We start from the raw sequence: 23,500 nt of genomic DNA on the forward strand, positions 1-23,500 counted from the left end.
GATAATAACCGATTACGTTTTGTAGTTTACAAAATTCTGGACTGGTTCCTGTCAAACTACAACACTTTGTTCGACTGTAGTGGAATACAAACAGAAACCAGTTAGTTTGTAAACTGGTTCCTGGCTGATTACTACACAATGCTCATGCATAATGATAACACAAGCACATTCCAGTTTGTATTGAAATTAGTAAATACGAAACCAAGCGCGGTAGGCAGAGAAATCAGGTCGGCAGTTATGGAACAATGACTGCGTCATTTTCCAAAAAATCAAATTAATCGATAACACAAAAATCCTTTATGTAATCTATTATACGATAATTACTTGTAATCGATCACATAAGTTAGTAAGCGTGTCCATCCCTGGTCATTTGATGAGTATAAGGCCGATAACGAAAGGCAACAGTAGTAAACCACTGTCCGAAATTCACAAATCGAAAAAAATAATTTAGGTCACAAACAAAAACTGAAGGAAACACATCAAATATAAATGGAAAACTACGACACATCAGAAACACAGCATTAAAGTATAGCACACACAGAAACGAACTATAATGTAATTAGTTATCAAAGTACCAGTATTACAATTTAGTACACAAGACGCGCGTTTCTTCTACATAAGACTCATATCAAAATATTTATAAAGCCAAACAAGTACAATGTTGAAGAGCATTGAAAATCTAAAATTCCAAAAAGTTGTGCCAAATAAGGCTAAGGTAATCTATGCCAAGGATAATACAATCCTTAGTTTTTCGAATATAACAATAGCCATTTTCCTGACTTTGTACAGGACATTTGAAGAAAAAAAATGGTGGGTTGAACCTGGTTTTAGGGCATGCCAAACCTCACGTTTTTATGGCAATGTTAAATATAACATTAAAATGACAAAATTACATGACTGGACTACAATACAAATAAATGGGAAAACATATAGGACAGAGAAACATGCGAATAATAACTATCAAAAGTTACCAGGTTTGAAATTTAATACGCCAGACGCGATTTTCGTCCACACAAGACTAATCAGTGACGCTTAGATGAAAAAAGTCCGAAAGCCAAAACAAGTACAAAGTTAAAGAGCATTAAGGATAAAAGTTTTCAAAAAGTTGTGCCCAATACGGCTAGGGATTTCTGCCTGGGATAAGAACATCTTTATTATTTTAGAATAATTATACTTTGGCAAACAGTATTTTTTTAATAAAATGACTATATAACAGATATACATGATAAAACCGAAGTGGTGGCTACCTACAGAATAAAAAACGGATACATAAAATAACCTAAACCAGCACATAACAATTCACATTTGAATTTTTAAAAAATTTAAAAAAACAGGATAGAATTAGGATAGAGTTCAAGTTTTCTCTTCTTTTAAAACCTTTCTGTTAAAATCCGTGCTGGTTTTCTTACTACAAACAGAACCTACTTGTAGATATATTTTTTTGGTTATTACTTGAATTTAGAAGTTTCAATCCCTGTATAAAGATAAAGTTCAGGTTTGATTATAACCCGTGTATGAAGCAAAACCCACCGTTTGGTTTAGCGCCTGACATAGACAGAACGTACGGATTAGGTAACAGGAAACGGTACTATTGATATTGGTATCTTGTTAGTTATATCAATTAATTGGAAAATACAAGGGCCTGAAATGGTATATTTTTTTTTTATAAACAACAGTGTCGTCCTATTGTAGCTTTATCTAAATTTCAATTATTTGATTCGTTGCCGGATAACAAATTGTACCTCATTTTTTTGTTAGTATAGAAAATAGACACTTTTTATCCAGATTAAAGTGGCATTAACGCAATGAAACTTAAAAATGCAATATTTTGGTTTCTTAAAGTGATTATGCTATCCGTCAATAGAAACGCGACGTGTACCACTAGTGTGAACGGATTTTATCAATCAAGAATTAATGGCAAAATCTTTTAATTTCTGAGCTAGATTTATTTTATATTGTATTTTGTTTCTACCGTTCATAATGTTTTTGATACTCCTTTTGTGTTCTTATTTAAATAGTCCCTTAATAAGGTCTTCTTATATTATACAATTACTGTCTTTTGATGAGGTAAATATGCGGTTTTATTGACTTTTGAAAAAATGATATTCACTGAGGCCGACGGCAAAAGTAAATATCAGTTTTTCAAAAGTCAATAAAACCCCATATTTACCGAAACAAAAGACAGTAATTGTTTTATTCCATAGTCCGAGAGAAGAAAATGTATCTAATGACAAACATATACCATTTTTTTTTTACATGAAACATTTTACGATAACGTTGCATGTAAAAGCGCGTGACGTTTAGCGCGGTGAATAACACTTTCTCAGGTGAATATGCTTTTTTATTCAAAATCCAATTTATATAGAGAAACCTACTAAAATAATACCAATATGGAATAAATTTAGTTATTTTGTTAAAACCAAAACATTGACTTTATAATGACCACCGTTGTTCAAATCAATTGAAATATACAAATGTCTGTATACTTGTTCTACTATTCAATGGTTCATGGCAGTATCGTATCCTCAAAGAGATAATATCTAGGCCAAGGTAAAAGAAAGGTTTGCTATTGGACTTCGTTTAAGAATTATTGCCTTACGTTAAATGCTATCAATTTATCTCCGTAAATAAAGGCAACAGTAGTATACCGCTGTTCAAAACTCATAAATCCATGGACAAAAAACAAAATCGGGGTAACAAACTAAAATTGAGGGAAACGCATTAAACATAAGAGGAGAACAACGACACAACATTAAAATATAACACACACAGAAACGGACTAAGCATAAGACAAAATCCTATGAGAATAACAAATATAACATCAAAACCAAATACAAGAATTTGGGATAGATAAGTACCGTGACACGTCATATAGTAAACTTCGTATTATGCGGATATGAAAATTAAATTTACGGCGTTCAAAATGTTTTCTACAATAGTCATTGATTTTGCCTTGGACATTATCGCTCGCACAAATGGTGTGAACACGGAAGGTATAGTGTCCGGCTAGGATCGTGGTTTTTCGAGTGATGTGGTCCATTTTTTTCGAGTGTAGTTCGGGCTTTTTCGAGTGATAAAACATGCGATAAGTTCAATTAACTGCTATTTCGTAAATATAATAGTTTTTTTTTACATTACTGCTCATCTTATATTGAATACTAAACATATTTACATCAACAAGGAAGCACAATTTCCTTGTATTTAACCAAAACAATCAGTGTTTATTATTGTCCGGGCTTTTTCAAGAGCAACTGTGAAATCGTCCGGGTTTTTAGACAAATGGTCCGGTTTTTTTACAGAAAATTTGAATAAATTTAAGAAAAAAGGTATTCTAGACTTTAAACAGTGACTTTTCTAATTTATATCTGTAATTCAATGAATGAAAATATCATATATTCTCAATAAATCAGAAAAAAATATTAATTTGATGCAAATTTTCTGTTCGGGAAAACGTTCTACCACAACTCTCCAGTATTAAATTAGAAATTACTGAGTCCTTTTAAAGGTCTTTAGAACATAGTAAAGGGGAATCATAATCTTTTCAACTTCATTTCATGGTACTTTTGTTGTCAAAGTAAATAAAAAATTTCGTGTTGAACCATGAAATTTTTATACGGAACCTATTACGGTACCCCGTTGTACATATATCCATTGTCAGCATGTCGGACAAAAACTCAAAAACACTGTAACCGATTTACATGAAACGTCGGTGAATTTGTATGTCTATTGAGGAATCCTCCCTTTCGAATTTTATAAATTTTAGATTTTACGTTTCCGAGATATGGGATTTTATTAGACAAACTAGAGTATATATAGAGCCTGCGTCACTCACCTTGGTCTATTTGCCCCAGTGAATTTTTAACAAAGGATACCCTTCAATATTGAAGACAAAAAAAAAGAATCAATGACACAATTCTCTGTTTTTGTGATGGTGACTTGTTTGTAGATATTACTTTCCCGAAAATTCTTACAGTTATCTCTATTTATAATGAACTTGGTCAAGTAGCTGCAGAAAAGATTTTTGTAAAAGTTAACGGACGGCGACGACAGACATTGACGAACACCAAGTGATGAAAAAATCTCACTTGCCGCTTTTGGGCCAGTTGAGCTTAATGTATATTTCGATATAATAATATACAAGCCTTTGGCGAGTTTATTATTACTATTTGAATTAAATAACGCGAGAGTTGATATTATCAGATTATTACATGGCATTTTTCATATCGCATGTATTATCAGCCCTAGGTTCAATATCAGCCCAAGAGCCGCATGGCTCGAGGGCTGATATTGACCGAGGGCTGATAATACATGCGATATGGAAAAATGACATGTTATGATCTTTTTATCATATGCTTCAACAATGGAGTAAAATAACAGATTCATATATGGATCCTTTTACGTGGTTCCCAAATAGAAGTTCAAAGATTGAAAAGTTCACGGACGTCGGACCCAAATTTAGTACATTCGATATCCAATCTTTCTGCAATATGCCTCAACAGAGGAGAAAACATTTTTGATATGGACGACTCGACAAAACAAAAACAAACAAAAAACACACACACAACAATATACATAATGAACACTGTTTGGAAAAGTCAACCTTTTCAAAGTAACTTTCTAAATTATGTTTGAAACTTATAAAGAATGCATTTGTTTAATAATTTGTTTGTTTGGTTTTTTTTTTTTTTTTATTTTGTTTGTTATTTTTTTACACAGTATACTTTTCAGTATCTAAATAATTGTTTTGTACACTATGTCGTAATGTTTTTCACTGAAAACGTAGCATTGAGGTGTATTTTCCGGAATTTGCCGAGTATCACCGGAATGCCATGTGATAACGTTACGGAAAGGCATGTGATAACAATCGAAGCATGTGATAAACTTTTCATATCAGCCCGCTAAGCACCAATTCGAAAAATATGGAATTTACGTTAATTTAATGCTTTTATCATACAGTAAAAATCATATGTTATTTAGTCTAAGTATATGATAATAAGCGATATCCCATTCTTACAAGTTATTTAACCTGATACTTGTAAATAATTGAACAAATTATTAAATAAATAAGTATTATTACCTGTATTTTCCCTAATACATTACTGACTGAATTCTTTCAAAACAGGTGCCTTTGGTGACTTAGACTAAAGGAAGGGCTACTGATACTTGTGAATAATTAAACAAATTAATAAATAAAAAAGTCTTTTTACCTGAGTTTACCTGAGTTTACCTGTCAAAAAATTGTGCGCAATTGTAATCAAAAGCTGCGCACAAATATAATGGTAATGCGCGCAAACGTAATGCACCGATTTAACCTAGTTGTCGTAATATGGTCAACACTCTCATTGAGATAAATTAAAAATTCCGCAAATCGTTGTTCTAGTAATTTGCACACGAAATATACATCGTCGTAACATTTGAAGGCCGTGAATGACCTATTAAACGAATAGCCAGTTGAAATGTATGGAAACGCCGGAACTGTCTTATAGTGTAAATATTTAATGTGTTTTGTCGATTTGCCTTTACGTCCTGTCATTTCTTCTTTATGTTATGTGCAGATGCCTTTATTTCCTGACACGGCATCTCTTTGTTATGTCAAAGTAGTAATTTGTTTGGTCAAACAATTGTATGATATGTCATTGCTAAACTTTGTTGTGTAAAATATGCATTTACATTATGCTGTAATTACTTTATATTCTGTGAATAGTTCGAAACTCTATGATCAACCACCTTTTCATTCTCTTATATTTTATCTATGCTGTGCCTATTCTTCTTTTACGTAAAGTCAGTTAATAATTGCATCCTGTCTCAAGTGTTATTGTTATGTCAAATGTTCTAAAGCTTTTGTTTTGATACACCTTTGTTTTATGTAAATCTCATGATATTATAGTATTTTGGCATAATTTTTTTTGTTTATACATATGTATCTCCAGTGAAAAACCCAATACATCATGGTATAATTCATATGCGTTTTGCCGAACAATTGATACTCTCTGTGAGCATTCATTATGTCATGTGCAAATGCCATTTACATTATGTGCAAACAACTAATACGTTTTGTGCAAACCTCGTTTACCTTATGTGGAAACATCGTTCACCCTGTGTGCAAACATCGTTTACCCTGTGTGCAAACATCATTTACCTTATGTCCAAACACCTATTACGTTATGTGCAAATACCTATTAAGTTATGTATAAAAACTACATCATTATGTGCAAACACTATTACGTTATGTGCAAATACCACTTACATTATGTGCAAACACCATGTAAGTTATGTGCAAATGCCTATTACATTATGTCCAAATATCTATTACGTTATGTGCAAACACGTATTACGTTATGTGCAAACACGTATTACGTTATGTGCAAACACCTATTACGTTATGTGCAAACACCTATTACGTTATGTGCAAACACCTATTACGTTATGTGCAAACACCTATTACGTTCTGGTAAACGCTTTTTTGACACAGATTAAATCAAATCTTCATTTTGGGGCTTTCTTCGAGTCCGCGTTTCAATAATTGTAAAAATCAAAGACAATAGTAAAGATTTAAACAACTTATGCTCAAATACCAGGTGTAAATTGTAAACAATATATGTACATTGTCAGAAATATAAAATGTATTAGTTCTCGCTGCGAAACAGGAGAAAATTCGGTAAGCCTCGCTTTTCGTCCTGTTTCTAAAGCTCGTACAAATAAATTTCACGTTTACCGACAAAGTACATTTATAATCAATACATTATTCCAAAGTTGTTGATATACATAAAAGAAGATGTGGTATGATTGCAAATGAGACAACTATCCAAAAAAGACCAAAATGATACAGACATTAAAACAACTATTGGTCATCGTTGATATAAATTTATCTTTTTGTTCAATATTTCAACGAAATATTTCGTATAAACTAGAAACATCAACCTATTTTCCGAACGGAGAGTCATAAATTCAATGAATATTATTGCGGGATATACGGTATAAACGGTAACTTAAAGCTTCGATGCGTTTAGTTATGAACGCGAATGGTTCGATAAATATAGCTAAATACACAATTAAGCCAAATGTTCATAAAAGGGATTTGCTGCACATCATTATTTAAATAATCTTCTGTTAAAAAAATATAAAATTTCATACAAATATATTCTTTTGGATCTAAATGTTATCATTCTAAAATATGTTTTGACAGTTTCCGTTAAATATTGTCATTTTTAGATATATCGGTCCCCCTTTTCTCGGCTACTGTTAAAGCGAAACGGTTTTTTTATAAATAGGTTGTGAGGCATGAAGTTCATATGATTCAATCCAAATTATTCTCAAAGTGCGGTAACAATCTTGAATTGATGCAATCTTGTTCGCCTTGAAATCGACGTAACATAGTTAGTCAAAATTCTTAAAATAAAATCACCTACATAACGAAAAGAAAACTGTGAAGACTTTAACACGAAAGGGAAGGCTTAAATTCTTCTGTAATTTTCCTGCTACCAATTATAAATTAAGAAAGTCATTTTTTGTATTGTTGGAATTTCGGAACCCTCTTATTCATCCGTTTAAAGCACCATGAAACAATTGCCAGCTAACTCCCAGTTTTCAAAAATCTTTAAATGTGCAGTATGTCATTGATACGGTTTGAGTTCTCAAAATGAATCAAGATAAAATAAAAATAACAAGACATTTATAAAAAAAAATAAAACCCTTGTTATGTTTTATCAATTTTTGAGCACATCTTTAGGTTGAAGATATTAATCAAAGTACTGAAGTACTGAACATCGGATGACCGCAAGTTCTAGTGGACGGTCACAAGCACTTGTCTTAGAAAACCAAATCACATCTCTTTACCTGAAAGTGACGTTAAAGTACAGATATATATTTTTTCTGTGCGTGGATGATAAATTCAACTTCATCGTAGAAGTGATACAAATCAGTAAACTGTTTTTTTTTGTTATACATTATTTTAATATTTGTAAATTACAGTTACAGGTATATATAATTTTTATCCATTTGTATATCATTCTATTGCACTATATTAATTATACTAGTGCTGTGCAAGTGCATGGTGGACACTCTGCTGTAATAATTCGATTTTTCTGATAGATTGAATTTGAGTGGGCATTCATATTTTCCAGCAAAACATTCAATGTCCCACGCAGAGAGAGGGAGCAAAGACAGACAACTTTGCATGGGTGATTGCAAACGTTCTTATAAATATTAAAATTGTTTTGCTTTATTTATGTTTTTAACCGAGTTTAACGACATTTTCATATCATTAATTTATGTTCAAAACACAAATTTAATTATGTGTATTATATTTGAGATCAAATGTTATTAATTCATGGTCGTTTTATTATGCATATATATTACACACTGAATTGAAAATTGAAATATCAATCATTAATAAGTGTTTATTTGCATTGCTAATCTGCAATATGCACGATTTGTTTGCTAAAAAATGTTCCTGTACAATGTTTTCAAAAATGCATTAAATGTATTTTATGACTTTTGTCAATCTAGGCACAACCCAAGAGAGACACACCTCGAGAACCGTGCCTATATATTTGTAAATATTCTAATTTTCAACAAGTAAAGTGAACAAAATATAAAAAGAATGGATGTATAACGCACATTCTTTAAAGGGGCACTAGCTACGAGATATATAAAAAAATATAAAGTTTGATTTTTCTGTTCAATCGATAATGAAAGTGAAATAATGAAATTACAATTCGCTTTTTGCAGCCAAAAAGGTTCAATTTTGTCAAATTACGCCAAGAAACATTGATAATTAGTAATTCACTTGCAAGTGAATGAGTCGACCTCTTTAAATCCGCATTCATGTGAACTTCAATTTAACCCCTAGCTAGAGATTGACAACGCATGCATTGTACGTGTATTGTTTATTTAAAGAAAAAGAATGTCAACAATGAAAGTGAAACTACGGTAAATGATTTGATTACTAATATGATGCACATAAAATCATTCTTATACGGTTAAAAACAATGAGAAATATCTATTTTTAATCTATAAAATAAAATCAAACAGACCTATAAAAATCCAATTGCACGTGTTGGTTTAATCTATTCATATCTTAATTTATCGTCGCTGGGCTTCTAAAATGTTGTAAATTACAAATTTTTCAAGAAAAAAATTTTTCACAAACAGGCTTTGACAATTTTGGCAAAATGCATGCTTCCAAAATGTCGTATGTGAACTTGAACATTTTTGTAAATAGCAGTGAAATAAAAACGTTGACACTTCTGGATTATCCAAGAACTTAAATTATTTTCACAGAAATAAAGAAATGTACAATTACTTTTTTCCCAAAACCATTCTACAACGATTTTCAAGTTTTCATACAACATTTTGGAAGCAAACTTTACAAACAACTGACTTTGGCAATTTTGTAATATGTCTTATTTCACACATTTTGATTGGTCTAACTGTATGCTATTTTGTGATAACAAAGATTTCCTCCCGCCCAGACCATTGGTGTCAAAAAGTATTTTTAGCCAAAAAAGTCATATACGACATTTTAGAAGCCCAGCGACGTTATGTTTACATTGCTTATATGGTCACCTGAGGTCAAATCGATAGGTAATTAGATGGCGTCTGGACTAAAATACACACGAAACGAACCTATATATTATCTACCCCATGCTCTGTAAACTGTTTATTTTAGACTTTTGATAGTTTGGATAAATGTTTTACATTGTTATAAATCAAATATGAAAATTTGAGTCAAATCGGTGACCATGAATTTGACAGCTAGTGCCCCTTTAAAAAGAACAAAAAACTAAATATTTATATAACATTTTTATATCAATCAATATATAAAAATACTATATTTCCAATACTAAATCAACATCCCGATGCACATATATAACCTTCAGTTCACATTCAGCATCCAATGGATATTACCTTGAAAAAGAATACAACGAAGTATTTCAGAGCTCTTTTATTTAGAAAGCTAAAACTTGTAATTTTCTTAATTTTCAAAGTGTATATCAATGATGCGTTTTGTTTTAATCTGTGTCAAAAAAGCGTTTACCAGAACGTAATAGGTGTAACATAGATAAAATATGAGAGAATGTAAAGATGGTTGATCATAAAGTTTCGAAGTATTCACAGAATATATAATAGTAAAAGCATGATGTAAAGCCTATTGTACGCAACAAACTTTAGCAATGACAAATAATACTACTGTTTGACCAAACAAATAACTAATTTGACATAACACAGAGATGCCGTGCCAAGAAATACAGACATTTGCACGTAATATAAAGAAGAAACGACAGGACGTAAAGACAAAGTGACAGAACACATTAAATATTTACACTATAAGACAGTTCCAGCATTCCATAAAAATGCCGTAATATCGTCTTACGAGGATGTATAAGCAAATCAAATAAACGCAGATTTTCGTACCGGGCGTTTTCATATCACACTCCTTGTAGTGTGGCACGAGAAATTTCTATGCATACAAGAAATAGATAAGACACAAACATGCATAAGAGAAATGAACTTTGAAAACGTGACAGGTGTATCATGCGACAATGACGCAGCTGTTTGTTAAAAAACGGAATAAGAAACCTTAGTACTGGACAGCAAACAAGAATCAGAAAAAAAAATTCTATGCTGACATGACATCACGAGTATATACTGTACATGTACTAAGTTATAAGATATGACAAACAACAATATATATATACAAATAGCCGAATGTTTTTAACATGCAAGTGTTAGAACACCATTATCAAACTGACGAATGCATTGGATCATGCCTGGAAAAGTACTTAATTTGAACCTTGGTTTATTGTTTTTAAACGTAAATACACTGATGCAACGCATTTTAAGCTAAGGAAATTTGTATGATCACTCGAAAAAGATCGGTCACGCTCGAAATAGCTCAAACTGCTCTCGAAAAAACCCGAACATAAAGAAATGAATTTAATCTTAAAATGTCGTTTTCAATGCAAAAACAAGAATTTTTGTAAAGTGTCTGTATTTCTAAGGATATATAGATTCCATGTATGCATTTCCTTAAACATAGCAGTGTTATGTGTACAAAAATGGCTTTATTCTATTTTTGGAATTAAAGTATTTTAAGGCTGATTTCAACTTTTTTAACGAAAATAATGTAGTATTAGTTATATCTTTTTATATCAAATACTATCATACATAATATCACTTTGTATATTAATATCAAGCCTCTATATCATGTCTTGTTAGAAAGGAAGTCTGTTTGTTTACATTTTTGTTCATGTTCACTCGAAAAAAAAGTGGTCACACTCGAAAAAGCCCGATCAAATCACTCGAAAAACCACGATCCTAGCTGGACACTATACCTACCTAGTCCAAATAATTATGACGTCTTGAAAGGCTATTATAATTTTTTTCTTTGACGCCTTACTTCGACGTCATAACGCCAAACTCATATATTCAACTGGACTTTGAGAGGGAATTTACTGCTTTATAAAAACGTTTAGCTGATTTCTCCTCAAGATGCTTCATTTTAGGTGTATAAAATATATTTTTGAACCAAACTCGGTACATTTTGACCAACCTGAATTTCCGGATAATGTAAAACAATGGTTCCGGAAATTCGGGTTTTACCGAGTTTGGTATAAAAATTATTTTATAATCTCCTAAAAAGAAATCAGACAAACGTTTTAAAAAATGCAGTCGACATGTTCCCGCCTCGGATGGAATTGTTACTTATATTATTATTTCTGTAGGGATTAATTGGAAATATTTTGCACAAACAAACACATAAAAGGTAATAATTTGTATATATGCATTTTGTTTTAGCCTTCATTGAAAATTTGATGGCTAAATTGGGTCTCAAAGTTGAGAGCAAAATATGCTCTCAAAGTCCAACCGAAAATGGCGGCTTCAGCATTATGACGTCGAAGTAAGGCGTCAAAGAAAAAAATTATAATAGCCTTTCAAGACGTCATAATTATTTGGACTATATACCTACCGTGTTGAGGTTGGATGGAATCTATCAGTTCCAATACCTTTACACTTTCGTTTTGCACATGTCATTTCAATATTGACCTATCTTCCTAGGGATTTATCAGTTGAGATACACTCGGAACTTTTCTTCTGTTTTGAGGATAATTAACGTTTTCGTATACTTAAAGGAAAAAAATTAAAAAAACTGAAAAAAGTAAAATCACCAAAAACTGAACTGCGAGGAAAATTATAAACATTGTAAAAGATTTATATTTGTTAGAATTAACAATCAATCAATTAAATATAACACTTTATAAATTTGTTGAGACTGAAGTCTTTTGAAAGATTTAACTTCACCAAGAAAGTTCAAACCACAATTCTTTTAATATTAGAATTATATACTAAGGTTCTTATAAATTATAAACCTAACAAAAATACACATTCAGAGAGAGTCGGGAATCTCAATGATTGAAGTAACTTGGAATGTCGATTAAGTATTGTGTGTATTTTTTGTTATTAGATTATATCTTTTTAGCTATCACCATTTTCATGTTTTTGTTTTTTCGGTACGATTTATAATCAGTCAGTGCCCAAAAAAAACCTAAAAAAACAACAACCCGAAATTGAAACAACTTAAGGTTAGTTCAAAAAGATAGCTCCGATCATGATTAAAATTATTTTATCAATTCTTCACCCAACTTGTTTTGTCTCTACCTCAGTAAAAGACGAAATCTTAAAAATTAATCAAATATATACTTACGTAGTGTCGTAACAGTTTGAGCCAAATAATATATCACGAGATAATAGGAAAAAATGTACAACATTTATTCCGTTAAAACTTAGAATACCAGTAAGATCAGTGACTATCTATTTGTGGATGATTAGTAGTTAAAATGCGTAAACATTTAAACCAATATTGCAGGTATGTTTCTAATTGTTAGTACTATTGACAACCAATCATTTTGAAATGAATCTTTAATGAATTTGCATTGACTGATGATGCATATTACTTTGATAAACGATAACTACAGTTGTTTATCCTGATATATTTTGTTTGTATTTTAATGGACTTTTATAGCTGACTATGCGGTATGGGCTTTGCTCATTGTTGAAGGCCGTACGGTGACCTATAGTTGTTAATGTATGTGTCATTTTGGTCTCTTGTGGACAGTTGTCTCATTGGCAATCATACCACATCTTCTTTTTCATATTTGTTCAAAAACACATAAAATATTTGTGTGCTAAATTTCTCTAGCTAATTTGATCCCAGGTACTCATAGTTGAGGACAAGCAATTAAGTTAACTTCATTGTTAGACTTTTCTTATTTAGTACAATAACGCGAGCACGATGTTCAATTACTGCATAGCGCAGTTGCTACCACGAAGACTACAGATTCAGACTTAATCTAGACTTTTAAACATATATATCACATTTAGAATGTAAAATGTATGTTTATCGTTTTCAAGAACAACAGGAAAAAAGTATTAGGTTTAGCAAACACAACTTGATGACACCAGGAGACACATGATTCTTGTCTTGAAAGTTCTACTAAATGTACTCCTTTGCGCGACTACTATTGAAAATGTTTATTTGAATCATCTTTCATTGTTGAAGGTCATGCTATTGCTTATAATTGCTAACATCCACTTCATTTGCACTTTAGTGGATAGTTTTCTCATTGGCAATCATACCCCATCGACTTATTTTTATACGGCCAACCATATCTGAAGCATCAAATCGGAGAGATACTATACTCTCCTGTCAAATATCTATTTTTTCTGCAACTAAAATCTATCAAACGAATAAAATGCTTAATTGACCAGGTCTTTTAACTGAACTTCTTTTAAATTTCTCAAAAACAAATGCCGCAAAAAACATAATTAATCAAACCAGACGATGACTTTTTCGGAGCAACAAATGTTTATTCTGCCGTTCATTAAATGATTGATTCCTTTTTTAGAAAGATTTACAGGAGAACTAACCAATTATCATCCATCGTTCCATTTATAAGTGAAACCGCAATAACACTACTCAGTAGACACTAGTTACCGTTTACTAAGATAAGGATCGACGAAGCTGCCACCCTTTCGTTTGACCTGTTTTGTTAAAGCCATCAACTATACGAGGACCCCAGGATAATGTAATAAAAAAGTTCTGTACAATGCATAATTTTCTGGCATTGCAATATTTAGAAAGAACTGATGTATAATGGTGAACTGCAAATTTGCATTGTAATAGATAGAATTACCTGTATAAGGTTTAATGATCATGCATTTCAATAATCGAGCTTTGTATCTATTTCTATTATGGAAAAAAAACACTATCTACATCCAATATATTGGCAGCCCAAGGGATGACTGGTTAATATGAATATAATCGTCACTGGGTCTCCTCCTGAGCGACAGTAAGTTCAACGTCAGATTGGTCTGTGCCGGATATATACAATAACAACTTCGTGCGTTGAAAATTAAATGTATTGTGTAAAACGAGTGGCACACATTCAACACGTTAAGAACTGTTGCAACAAATGTAATAGGAAGACGTAGGCGGCCTGTTGCAAGCCTAATTATCTGTTTTCTTAAATTATTCTTTCACTGTTCCTGTTGTATTTCACAATTCTAACCTAATCACGGTGGGTATGGTTGTCCTGCGAGAGAACGTTCTGTGCTGGTGATTTGGTCCTGTCAGGTGCTGGTGGGTCCTGATTCTGTGCTGGTGGGTTTGTTTACATTGTATCAGGACGGCAATAAATCGACTGTTTTGTTGCTTAATTTTTCTCTGATTCGTCATAAGTACCATGCAAAGTATATTACAACAATATGATATTGCAAAAGTCGTGCAAGTTCCTTAAACGGAATTGTCCTGACGCTGTGCTGGTGATAAGAAAAACGGTCCTGGTTCTGTGCTCCTATGTCCTGGTTCTGTGCCTTTATATTTTAGTTAAAAATACCACATATTCAAGATCATTGATACTGCTATTGACTAATTAACTTAATAGCCCTATTTTTTTTATTTTATTTTTTTAAATTAACTGTAATCTTATTTATTGGCCTGTTAATGGAACCCTTCTTGCCCCCTTTTAAGATAAGAAAATATGTTTACGATTTTCGGGATTACGATCATTTTGCAAGATCACCAAAATACGTTGTAATTTATACAATACTTATATAAAGTAGATGATGTGGTATGTTTGTTGTCAATGGACAAATTTCCATAATAAACCAAAGGAAGTATTTGTTAACAACCACACGTCATCGTACGACCTTCAACAATAACCCATAAAATAAAAATGTAAAAGGTTTTGCATAAAAATGGAGAGCAAAAGTATAGAACAAAGCACTTTCTGAGCGTTTGAATCATATGTCTTTAGCAGCTTAAAACACATTTGTTTGTGAACAATTTAGTGCTGACTATAAGAATGACAATAGTATTGCGGGTTTGTTTGGTTTTTTTTTTTGGAGGGGATGGGGGATAAGTTAGAGCGAGGTTACAGTGAAAGTTTTAAGCTTGGAATAGTTTCTCGTAAGATTTAAAAGTTGTATTTTAAAAGAAAAATGTATCTTGTAGCTATTAAGAATCACTTGCTGTATCTGTAAGATTTTTTCAACACAATTTTTTTGTCTGAACGGTTATCAGGTATTTTTTTTTTCGAAAGTTCGATAGAACACTAAAAAAAATTCACTATTTTATGAAAGGGCAGACTAGAATATGTCAGAGAATGAAGACGAGATAACCTTTGTACAGAGATTTTTGTTATGTTTAGCATTGGATCAACACAAGGGTACATATAAAGATCTATTTAAAAGTATTTGAAACTACCGTTTGCTTTGTTAATTGTGCCTTCAATTTCAAATATTTCAAATATCTCGTAGCTTCATACTACCAATTGAGTATAAAACAAGTATATAAGTTTAAAAAAAAGAAATTCTTAGATTAAACACCTACATTTAACTTTAAAAGGTCATAACAGTTTAAAACAATACAAATCTACACACACAAAAAACTGGCTTACTTTCAACTGGTTATCATACCGAATCGCTATAAGATCATATATAAGCTCACCTGTGTCGAGGGGTCGTGTGAGGTTCATGTATTGTCTTGGCGTCCGCAATTACAAAAAGATCTTTTCTGAAATTACTTGACCAAATGTTACCAAATGATTTTTCAAGAGTGAATCTAGAAAAAACAATATTCATCAACAAATATGACCACTGTCTGTTAAAATGTATTCGAGTTTTTAGTTACAGCCGATTCCATTGAGTATGTAGGCAAATGTTATATCTTTGGTTAGCTTGCTTGTTAGCTAAACCGTGGATTCATTGTTAGGTAAGGTATACTACCCTCCTTTCGAAGTAGCCTGGTCCTACATACAGAAAGATGTGTCCTTTGTCGGACTAGTCTACTCGTAAAGTTTACATAACCTAACAATGACTTTTCTGTTCAGCAAGCAAGATAACCAAAGATATTCCCTTTGTCGACACACTCATTGAAATCGGCTTTAATATTGCTAAAGTTCAAGCAATTAGGGCAAAACCTACCGAGTAAAAAAAATCAAAAGGCCAATGTCTATCTACCTTGCACATTTCAGAAAATTCAGATCAGATAACGAAACTGGGCCCAGCAACATTTATAAGCAATTTAAGATTTTGACCCTCACAGTTTCCATTCACCACAAATATTTCGTTACAACGAATCATTTTGAATACAAAAATATCAGTTGCAGCCTTTTGTTTATCTATTAATATATGTATACGGATAAAGCTATGAAAGGCAGCAGGGTCACCAGGGTGAGGAGTCCATGTCATCTGAAATAAATGCTAAGCATAGATCTAGAAAGCGACAGATAATCATGACATTAAAAAAACTCTCTTCTTTTCGACTTTTTTCGAACAAATTGACACATAAAATGAATTATATAGTATTGTGGAATTTTTAACTTGTGTTCAATTCATTGGTTACACCTTTTACTAGGATAAAAATCCTGTCAAGTATGAGCTGGGAAAAATATTTCAGAAAAGAAGATGGAAATGTGAAAGTTTCCGTGTGTCAGGTACAACAGCATACGAACAGCTAACACGCCTCGTCAGGGTGGAAGCTAAAAAGTCCACGAAAATTTGATTTAAAGCCTTTATTCGTTCCAACAAAGTTATTGAGATTTTGTTGAGAATTCGTTTTAACCATCTACGACAACAATAAAATTGGAATGGAAATGGGGAATGTGTCAAAGAGACAACAACCCGACCAAAATAAAAAAACACAACAGCAGAAGGTCACCAACAGGTCTTCAATGTAGCGAGAAATTCCCGCACCCGGAGGCGTCCTTCAGCTGGCCCCTAAACAAATATATACTAGTTCAGTGATAATGAACGCCATACTAATTTCCAAATTGTACACAAGAAACTAAAATTTAAACTAGAATTTTTTTTTAGAATTTACAGCTCTTCTATAAATATATGCGGAGCGCTAACAAACATGTCTATGCGGCATATGCTTTGATCATTGTTGAAGCATCAATGTAAGGGGCATTTAATATCTTAATAAAACTATTCTTATTTTAGATACTATATATTGTTATCTGATATTGGACGAAAGATGTTGCCCTTTTATCTAATTATGTAATACAAGTTACGATCATTTGAGAACAATTATCTGCCCAATTTTATTGATTTTGTAACATTTGTTTCAAATATGACCAACTTCTTATCCAAAATCACCAGCACCGTATCAGGACCCACCAACACAATGACAGGACCCACCAGCACAGTATCAGGACATGAAAAAATTGAGAAAATGCTAAATTTTAATAAATTGCAATGCTTTTTCACAAAATAGTTTTGTCGTGTGGATTGCGGTATAGAAAGCGGACTCTATGAGCATTTTCGTTTTATTTTTTACAGTTCTAGATTTTCTGAAAATGAGCATTTTTGTGTTACGCTTACTGAAACAGTTTAGAGAGTCAACTTTTTAATGGTTTACATATGAACCCATAAGAAACAAAATTGAAAAGTCTCAACTGTTTTCTTCCATTTTTTATGAGTGAAAACGTCAAAAATCATCATTTTCGTCTTTGTTTACATTTTTTCATTGATCACCAGCACCCGTCAGGACCGAATCACCAGCACAGAACGTTCTCTCGCAGGACAACCATACCCACTGTGCTAATGGTATATCCCCAATTGCAGAACATACCTATGGTTTTATTGTTAATTGATTTTCGTCCTGAACCATCATGAAATACTTTCCACTGGATTTAAAGCAAATGGAAATAAATCAATCAACCAAATATTTAGTAAGCCACATATTCGCTGATGATTTGGGCATACTTTGTAGTAACCAGGAACTATATCATCTTCATGTTGTATTAGGTGTTGAAACGAATAACTATCGCAGATCATAAATTATACACACAACAGTAGTCTATCGATGTACAAAGTTCGTTAATTCATATTTAACAAATGAGTAAACGTAATATTTTTATATGCGTATCGACATTAGGCTTAATTTATTCAACACTCGTTTGCACACACATCATTTAGTCTATTTAAAAAATTAGATTAGGGATTATATAAATGTTTGAAGACTTCTTTTCATAGAAATTCAAGAATTTGATTGATTCACTTATGATATTTTCAAAAGTTTTTTTGATTTAAGCCAATGTTAATTTGTGAGGTTTTTTTTATCCATCTTTTCCTTTTGCAATATAGAGGTGAAGTCAAATTCAATCTTTCAATACTCATTTACTTTATTTGGCCTTTTTAACTTTTTTGGATTAGAGCGTCACTGATGAGTCTTTTGAAGACGAAACGCGCGTCTGGAGTATATACAAAATTTAGTGATTTTTTTTATATCTGCTTCATTGCCCTCGAAAGTCGCACTCCGAGGATATTGTCATGGTCCGCATCCATCCGTCCAATGTTTCATTGGTCCTATTAAAATGGATACCCTCAAAGACCATTTGATACTCATACTGGGTAGGATTATTTGTCGTCATATTCCCTTCAACGAGCTTTATCTTTACATCATTTTGACAATTTTAACGAGAGCGAACGATACCAGAGTCACATTCAAATTCATAGATAAAAACTAAACTGATAAAGCCATGGCAAAAACAAAGAAAAAGACAAAAAAAAGTACACAATACACAATATAAAAAACTAAAGACTCAGCAACGCGATCCCCGCCACTTGGGGTGATCTCAAGTGGTCATGAAGGGTAAGCTGATCCTGCTCCACATGTAGCAGCTGCCTTTGCTGTTCATGTTATTACAAACCCGGTAAATAGTCTAATTCGGTAGGTCACATTTGTTGAAAGGAAACATGATTCTTGTTACGAAATCACACTACAAAAGTCTAAAAGTCTGAAAAGACCAGTTTTTGTCTTGATTTGCATGAACGTTTACTCGACATTCTCCAAAAGTATGAATTGTGTCTTAATTTTTCTTGACAAATTCTCATTTATATTAAATTTGTATGAAATTTACTCAACATATTCTAGACATTCTGAATTTGGTCTTAAAATTTCTTGACAAATTCTTGACATTTGAATACTGTCTTGAAATTTCTCGACATATTCTTGACATTCTTATTTTTTCTCAGTATGGCTTGACATATTCTGAACATTTTCAATTGTGTCTTAAATTTACTTGACAGTTCTGAGTTTTACAAATCATGGCCAACATTCATAATATAACTTTAATCTTAACTTCTCTTTATATAAAATACTGTTCTATGAAAGTTGGGCATATAAAATAAATGAGAATTTGGGTATCTTAATATTTTTACAAATGCAAATATGGCTATATATATGAAATCTAATGTATAAAATAATTATAATATGAATGTGTTGATATAAAACAATTTAAATGTTGGTTTTTAAACAATTACCAATTTTGATTCCTAAATCTTATAAATTAAATGATTAAAACCAATCATACTGTAGACATAGTTCATTCTACATTCATAATATATTCAATGTTAATACGGTATATAATTATCATACAAAAATATATAAATAGCAAATTATGATGATATACAAATCATTCATTTAACAGAAGAAGAATTTGTGTAATGACATCTGTTGGAATATATATTAAGTATTACACATGGACAGGATGTTCCCCATAAAACTAAGGTATTCCACTACCCAGAGTACAAGCAACAATCAAATAAAAATTACTAAGCCATACAACTTATTAGTTGACCAACCATGCCACTACAATTTAAAAAGTTTGTTGATAGATGAAAATTATGAAAATCATCATTTTGATGGAAAAAAATAGAATTAAAATGGATTTTTTTCATCAAAATTAAGAAGTTAATTTTTTTAACAAAAAAAACAAATTCAATAATTCCCAAAGATTCAAAGAAAATGATTATCTACTCCAGGAATAATAAAACAAAATGTATTTATAATGGGTCCAATCAGATTTTAACATTTTTTTTTCTTTTCAGAAAGGAGTTATCACAAATATTTATTTTTGTTTAAAAATTATAAAATTCAACACTCAACACTCAAACACTCAAAATTGAATAAAAAATGTTTCTGGGTTGTTCTAAAATATTGATAAGATTTTTGAATCAAGATGAGAACAAATTCTTTGGCATACACGAGAGCCTCCCCCCCCCCTCTTTGTGTACCCACACAAACCCTAAAGATGAATTTTAAGGTCCAAAAGAGACAACTGGTCACATTTTAAAACTGCCTACAAGACACCTATTTTAGTAGAGCAAATTTGACTGGCAGTTTTATGAATGGCAAAAATTTATATGCTGTTTGTCAGTCATTTCGACTTATTATTCCAAGTGAAAACAATTAATAAAACGTCTAATAAAAATAAATCAAAACTAAACTACATGGGGGATTATTCAGGGTATTCCAACTTAGTTGCACCAAAAGGGTATCTTACTATACCAATTTAATCATTAATTCTTCAAAGTTTAGTTTAGCCATATTAAAAAGGAGTATATAATAGCAATAGATTGTCATAAACAGTGCAGAATAAGTCTGTACACGTTTCAGGCGAAATTTATACTGTTTAGATAGTGTCAAGACATATTTAAGACTGTCAAGAATGTGTCGAGACATATTCAGACATTATTAAGAATGTCAAGAATATGTCAAGACATATTCAGTCATCATTAAGAATGTCAAGAATATGTCAAGACAGATCGAGACAAATTTAAGATAGTCAAGAATTGGTCGAGACTAATCCAGACTCCTATCGGATGAAACAGGAAGTGTGGAGAAATTTTAAGACAATGTTCATACTGTCAAGACACTTGTCAAGAAAAATCAAGAACCTTACTAGACAAATTCATACTATATCAAGAATTTTAAAAATTATTCAGAAAAATTAAGGATGTCGAGTAAAAATTCATGCAAATTCAGACAAAAACTGGTCTTTTCAGACTTTTTGACTTTTGTAGTGTCAGGAACAGATCAATTGTGAAACGGATATTCCTTACCGGTCAACCAACTCGTGATTTAACCTTTATCATTTTGTATAAGTATTGTATAACATAAAATAACAAAAATAAGTATTGAAATTATGTGAGCGCAACTTTTCTGAGTAAGTTTTACAGAAAGCTCTCGTACTCATTAGTATTGATTTTGGAGAAGACGTTACTAAGTTGAAAAACTTGTGTCTAATACATTTGTCTCTTTTTGGAACAATAAAATATGTTTAAACTAACTATTGATTGTCATCGTGTGTAGTTGACCATACGTGAACCGTATGCTAAGTACCAAAACATGACCCATTATTGTTCGAAAACAGTCTGTTTCTATGTATGTTGGCCCTTGCTTTTGTAAAAGTTCAGTGTAATGTTGTTCCTATGTTTTCTCTTATTGTTGTTTGTTTCCCTCTGTTTTCGTTTGTGACACGGGTTTGTTTTCGCTTAATCGATTTATTCCTATTGAACGGCGTTTAACTACTGTTGTATTTTTTATTTTTATTTGACCCGTTTTACAGGCATTATGAGTCGTGGACTATTTTCTGTTTTAGTATTGTTACAATTACGTCTTGTGCTTAAAGTTCCTCATACACCGTATAACAGAAAGTGATTATACTTAAAAAAGTGTTTGAGTTATCAAAGGTACCAGAATTATAATTTAGTACGCCAGACGTGCGTTTCGTCTACATAAGACTCATAAGTGACAATCATATCAAAATATTTATGAACCCAAACAAGTACAAAGTTGAAAAGCATTGGGGATTCAAAATTCCAAAAAGTTGTGCCAAATACGGCTAAGGTATTCTATGCCTGGGATAAGAAAATCCTTAGTTTTTCGAAAAATTCAAAGTTTTGTAAACAGGAAATTTATAAAAATGACCACATTATTGATATTCATGTCAACACCGAAGTGTTGACTACTGGGCTGGTGACATCTAGTTTGGTTTATACATATAATACCTTAGTTTTTATCAGACAATTTTACGAATGAAAATTGAACATCTTGAAACATTTTTATTATTTATCTAAAGCATATTGTTACCAAGTGTTCACCATCTTTTATTTAAAACGTACAATACCTCTAACGCTGATACACATTTCGAGCTACAAAATTTCCGTTTTTTATGCATAAATATATAAAAAGACTAAAAAATGGTTTAATCCACCATATGTATACAACATGCAAACTATTCAGACTGAATAAGCAAACAACGTAACGAAGGAGTAACATATAAAATAAGAAACGAAATATCTTCTACTTATATAAACTTTAGTAACATTTTTACATTCAAAATAATGTTATACACTTGTCAAAAACACTTACTTACAAGTTTTTTTTTTATTTGGGATTCTAACACGTCCATAAATTGTCTAGTTACGTAAATTAAATAGTTAGACCCCTCATTGTGACACTATAACCTACCTGTTCAATAGAAGGTCAACGTTTGGCAGATGTTCAAATATCATCAATCAATCGGGAAAATGCAAATTATGGTTAAAAAACTGTAAGATAATTAATTATATTAAAACTATAAGAGGCGATACCAGATCTTAGACAGTTCGTACGTCTACTGCTATGAAAGCATTACCTGCCATGCGAATCCACAATCAATTAAAATATCACATTAAATAAAGAACATACTAGGCTAGAGGATATGTACAGCAGACAAATTCAAAAGTTTACAATTTAAGTTAAAAATCTACCTAATCAAACGATGAATGATAATTGTTATATTTAATGTTTAACTTTAGAAAGGTGTTTCAAGTTAATCACAAAGACTTACACACCTTATAATGATGTTGGCCACTATTCATAAAATGTCCTGTACCAAGTCAGGAAAATGGCCATTCTTATATTATAGTTCGTTTCTGTGTGTGTAACAGTTTAATGTGTTTCTGTGTTTCTGTTGTGTCGTTGTTCTCTCTTGTATTTGATGCGTTTCCCTCAGTTTTAGTTTGCAACCCGGATTTGTTTTTCCTCTCAATCGATTTATGAGTTTCAAAAAGAAGTATAATACTGTTGCCTTTTTTGTGACAATTATTATCCAAGTTTTAAATCAAAATATTTATGTATACCGCTTTTAAATGTGCACTACTTATT

The 23,500-nt window shown here is 31.7% G+C and overlaps 1 protein-coding gene across 2 annotated transcripts in view; it reads right to left on the bottom strand.

Moving 5' to 3' along the window:
• LOC139524785 (uncharacterized) overlaps positions 1–12,871 on the bottom strand; it is an 85,188-nt gene extending 72,317 nt beyond the window's left edge. The window contains exon 1 of one of the 2 annotated variants that reach the window (XR_011664859.1): positions 12,707–12,830. Coding sequence is in view for 1 of the 2 variants with exons in the window: in XM_071319865.1 (XP_071175966.1) it covers positions 12,707–12,770 (64 nt within the window). In the remaining variant the exon portion in view is untranslated. Of the gene's footprint in view, positions 1–12,706 lie in introns of both variants that reach the window. The other variant, XM_071319865.1, reaches the window with a different exon arrangement.
• Between the last annotated feature and the right edge of the window lie 10,629 nt (positions 12,872–23,500).

This window comes from Mytilus edulis, chromosome 5 (assembly GCF_963676685.1).
Source record: "Mytilus edulis chromosome 5, xbMytEdul2.2, whole genome shotgun sequence".
NCBI classification, from domain to species: Eukaryota; Metazoa; Mollusca; class Bivalvia; order Mytilida; family Mytilidae; genus Mytilus; species Mytilus edulis.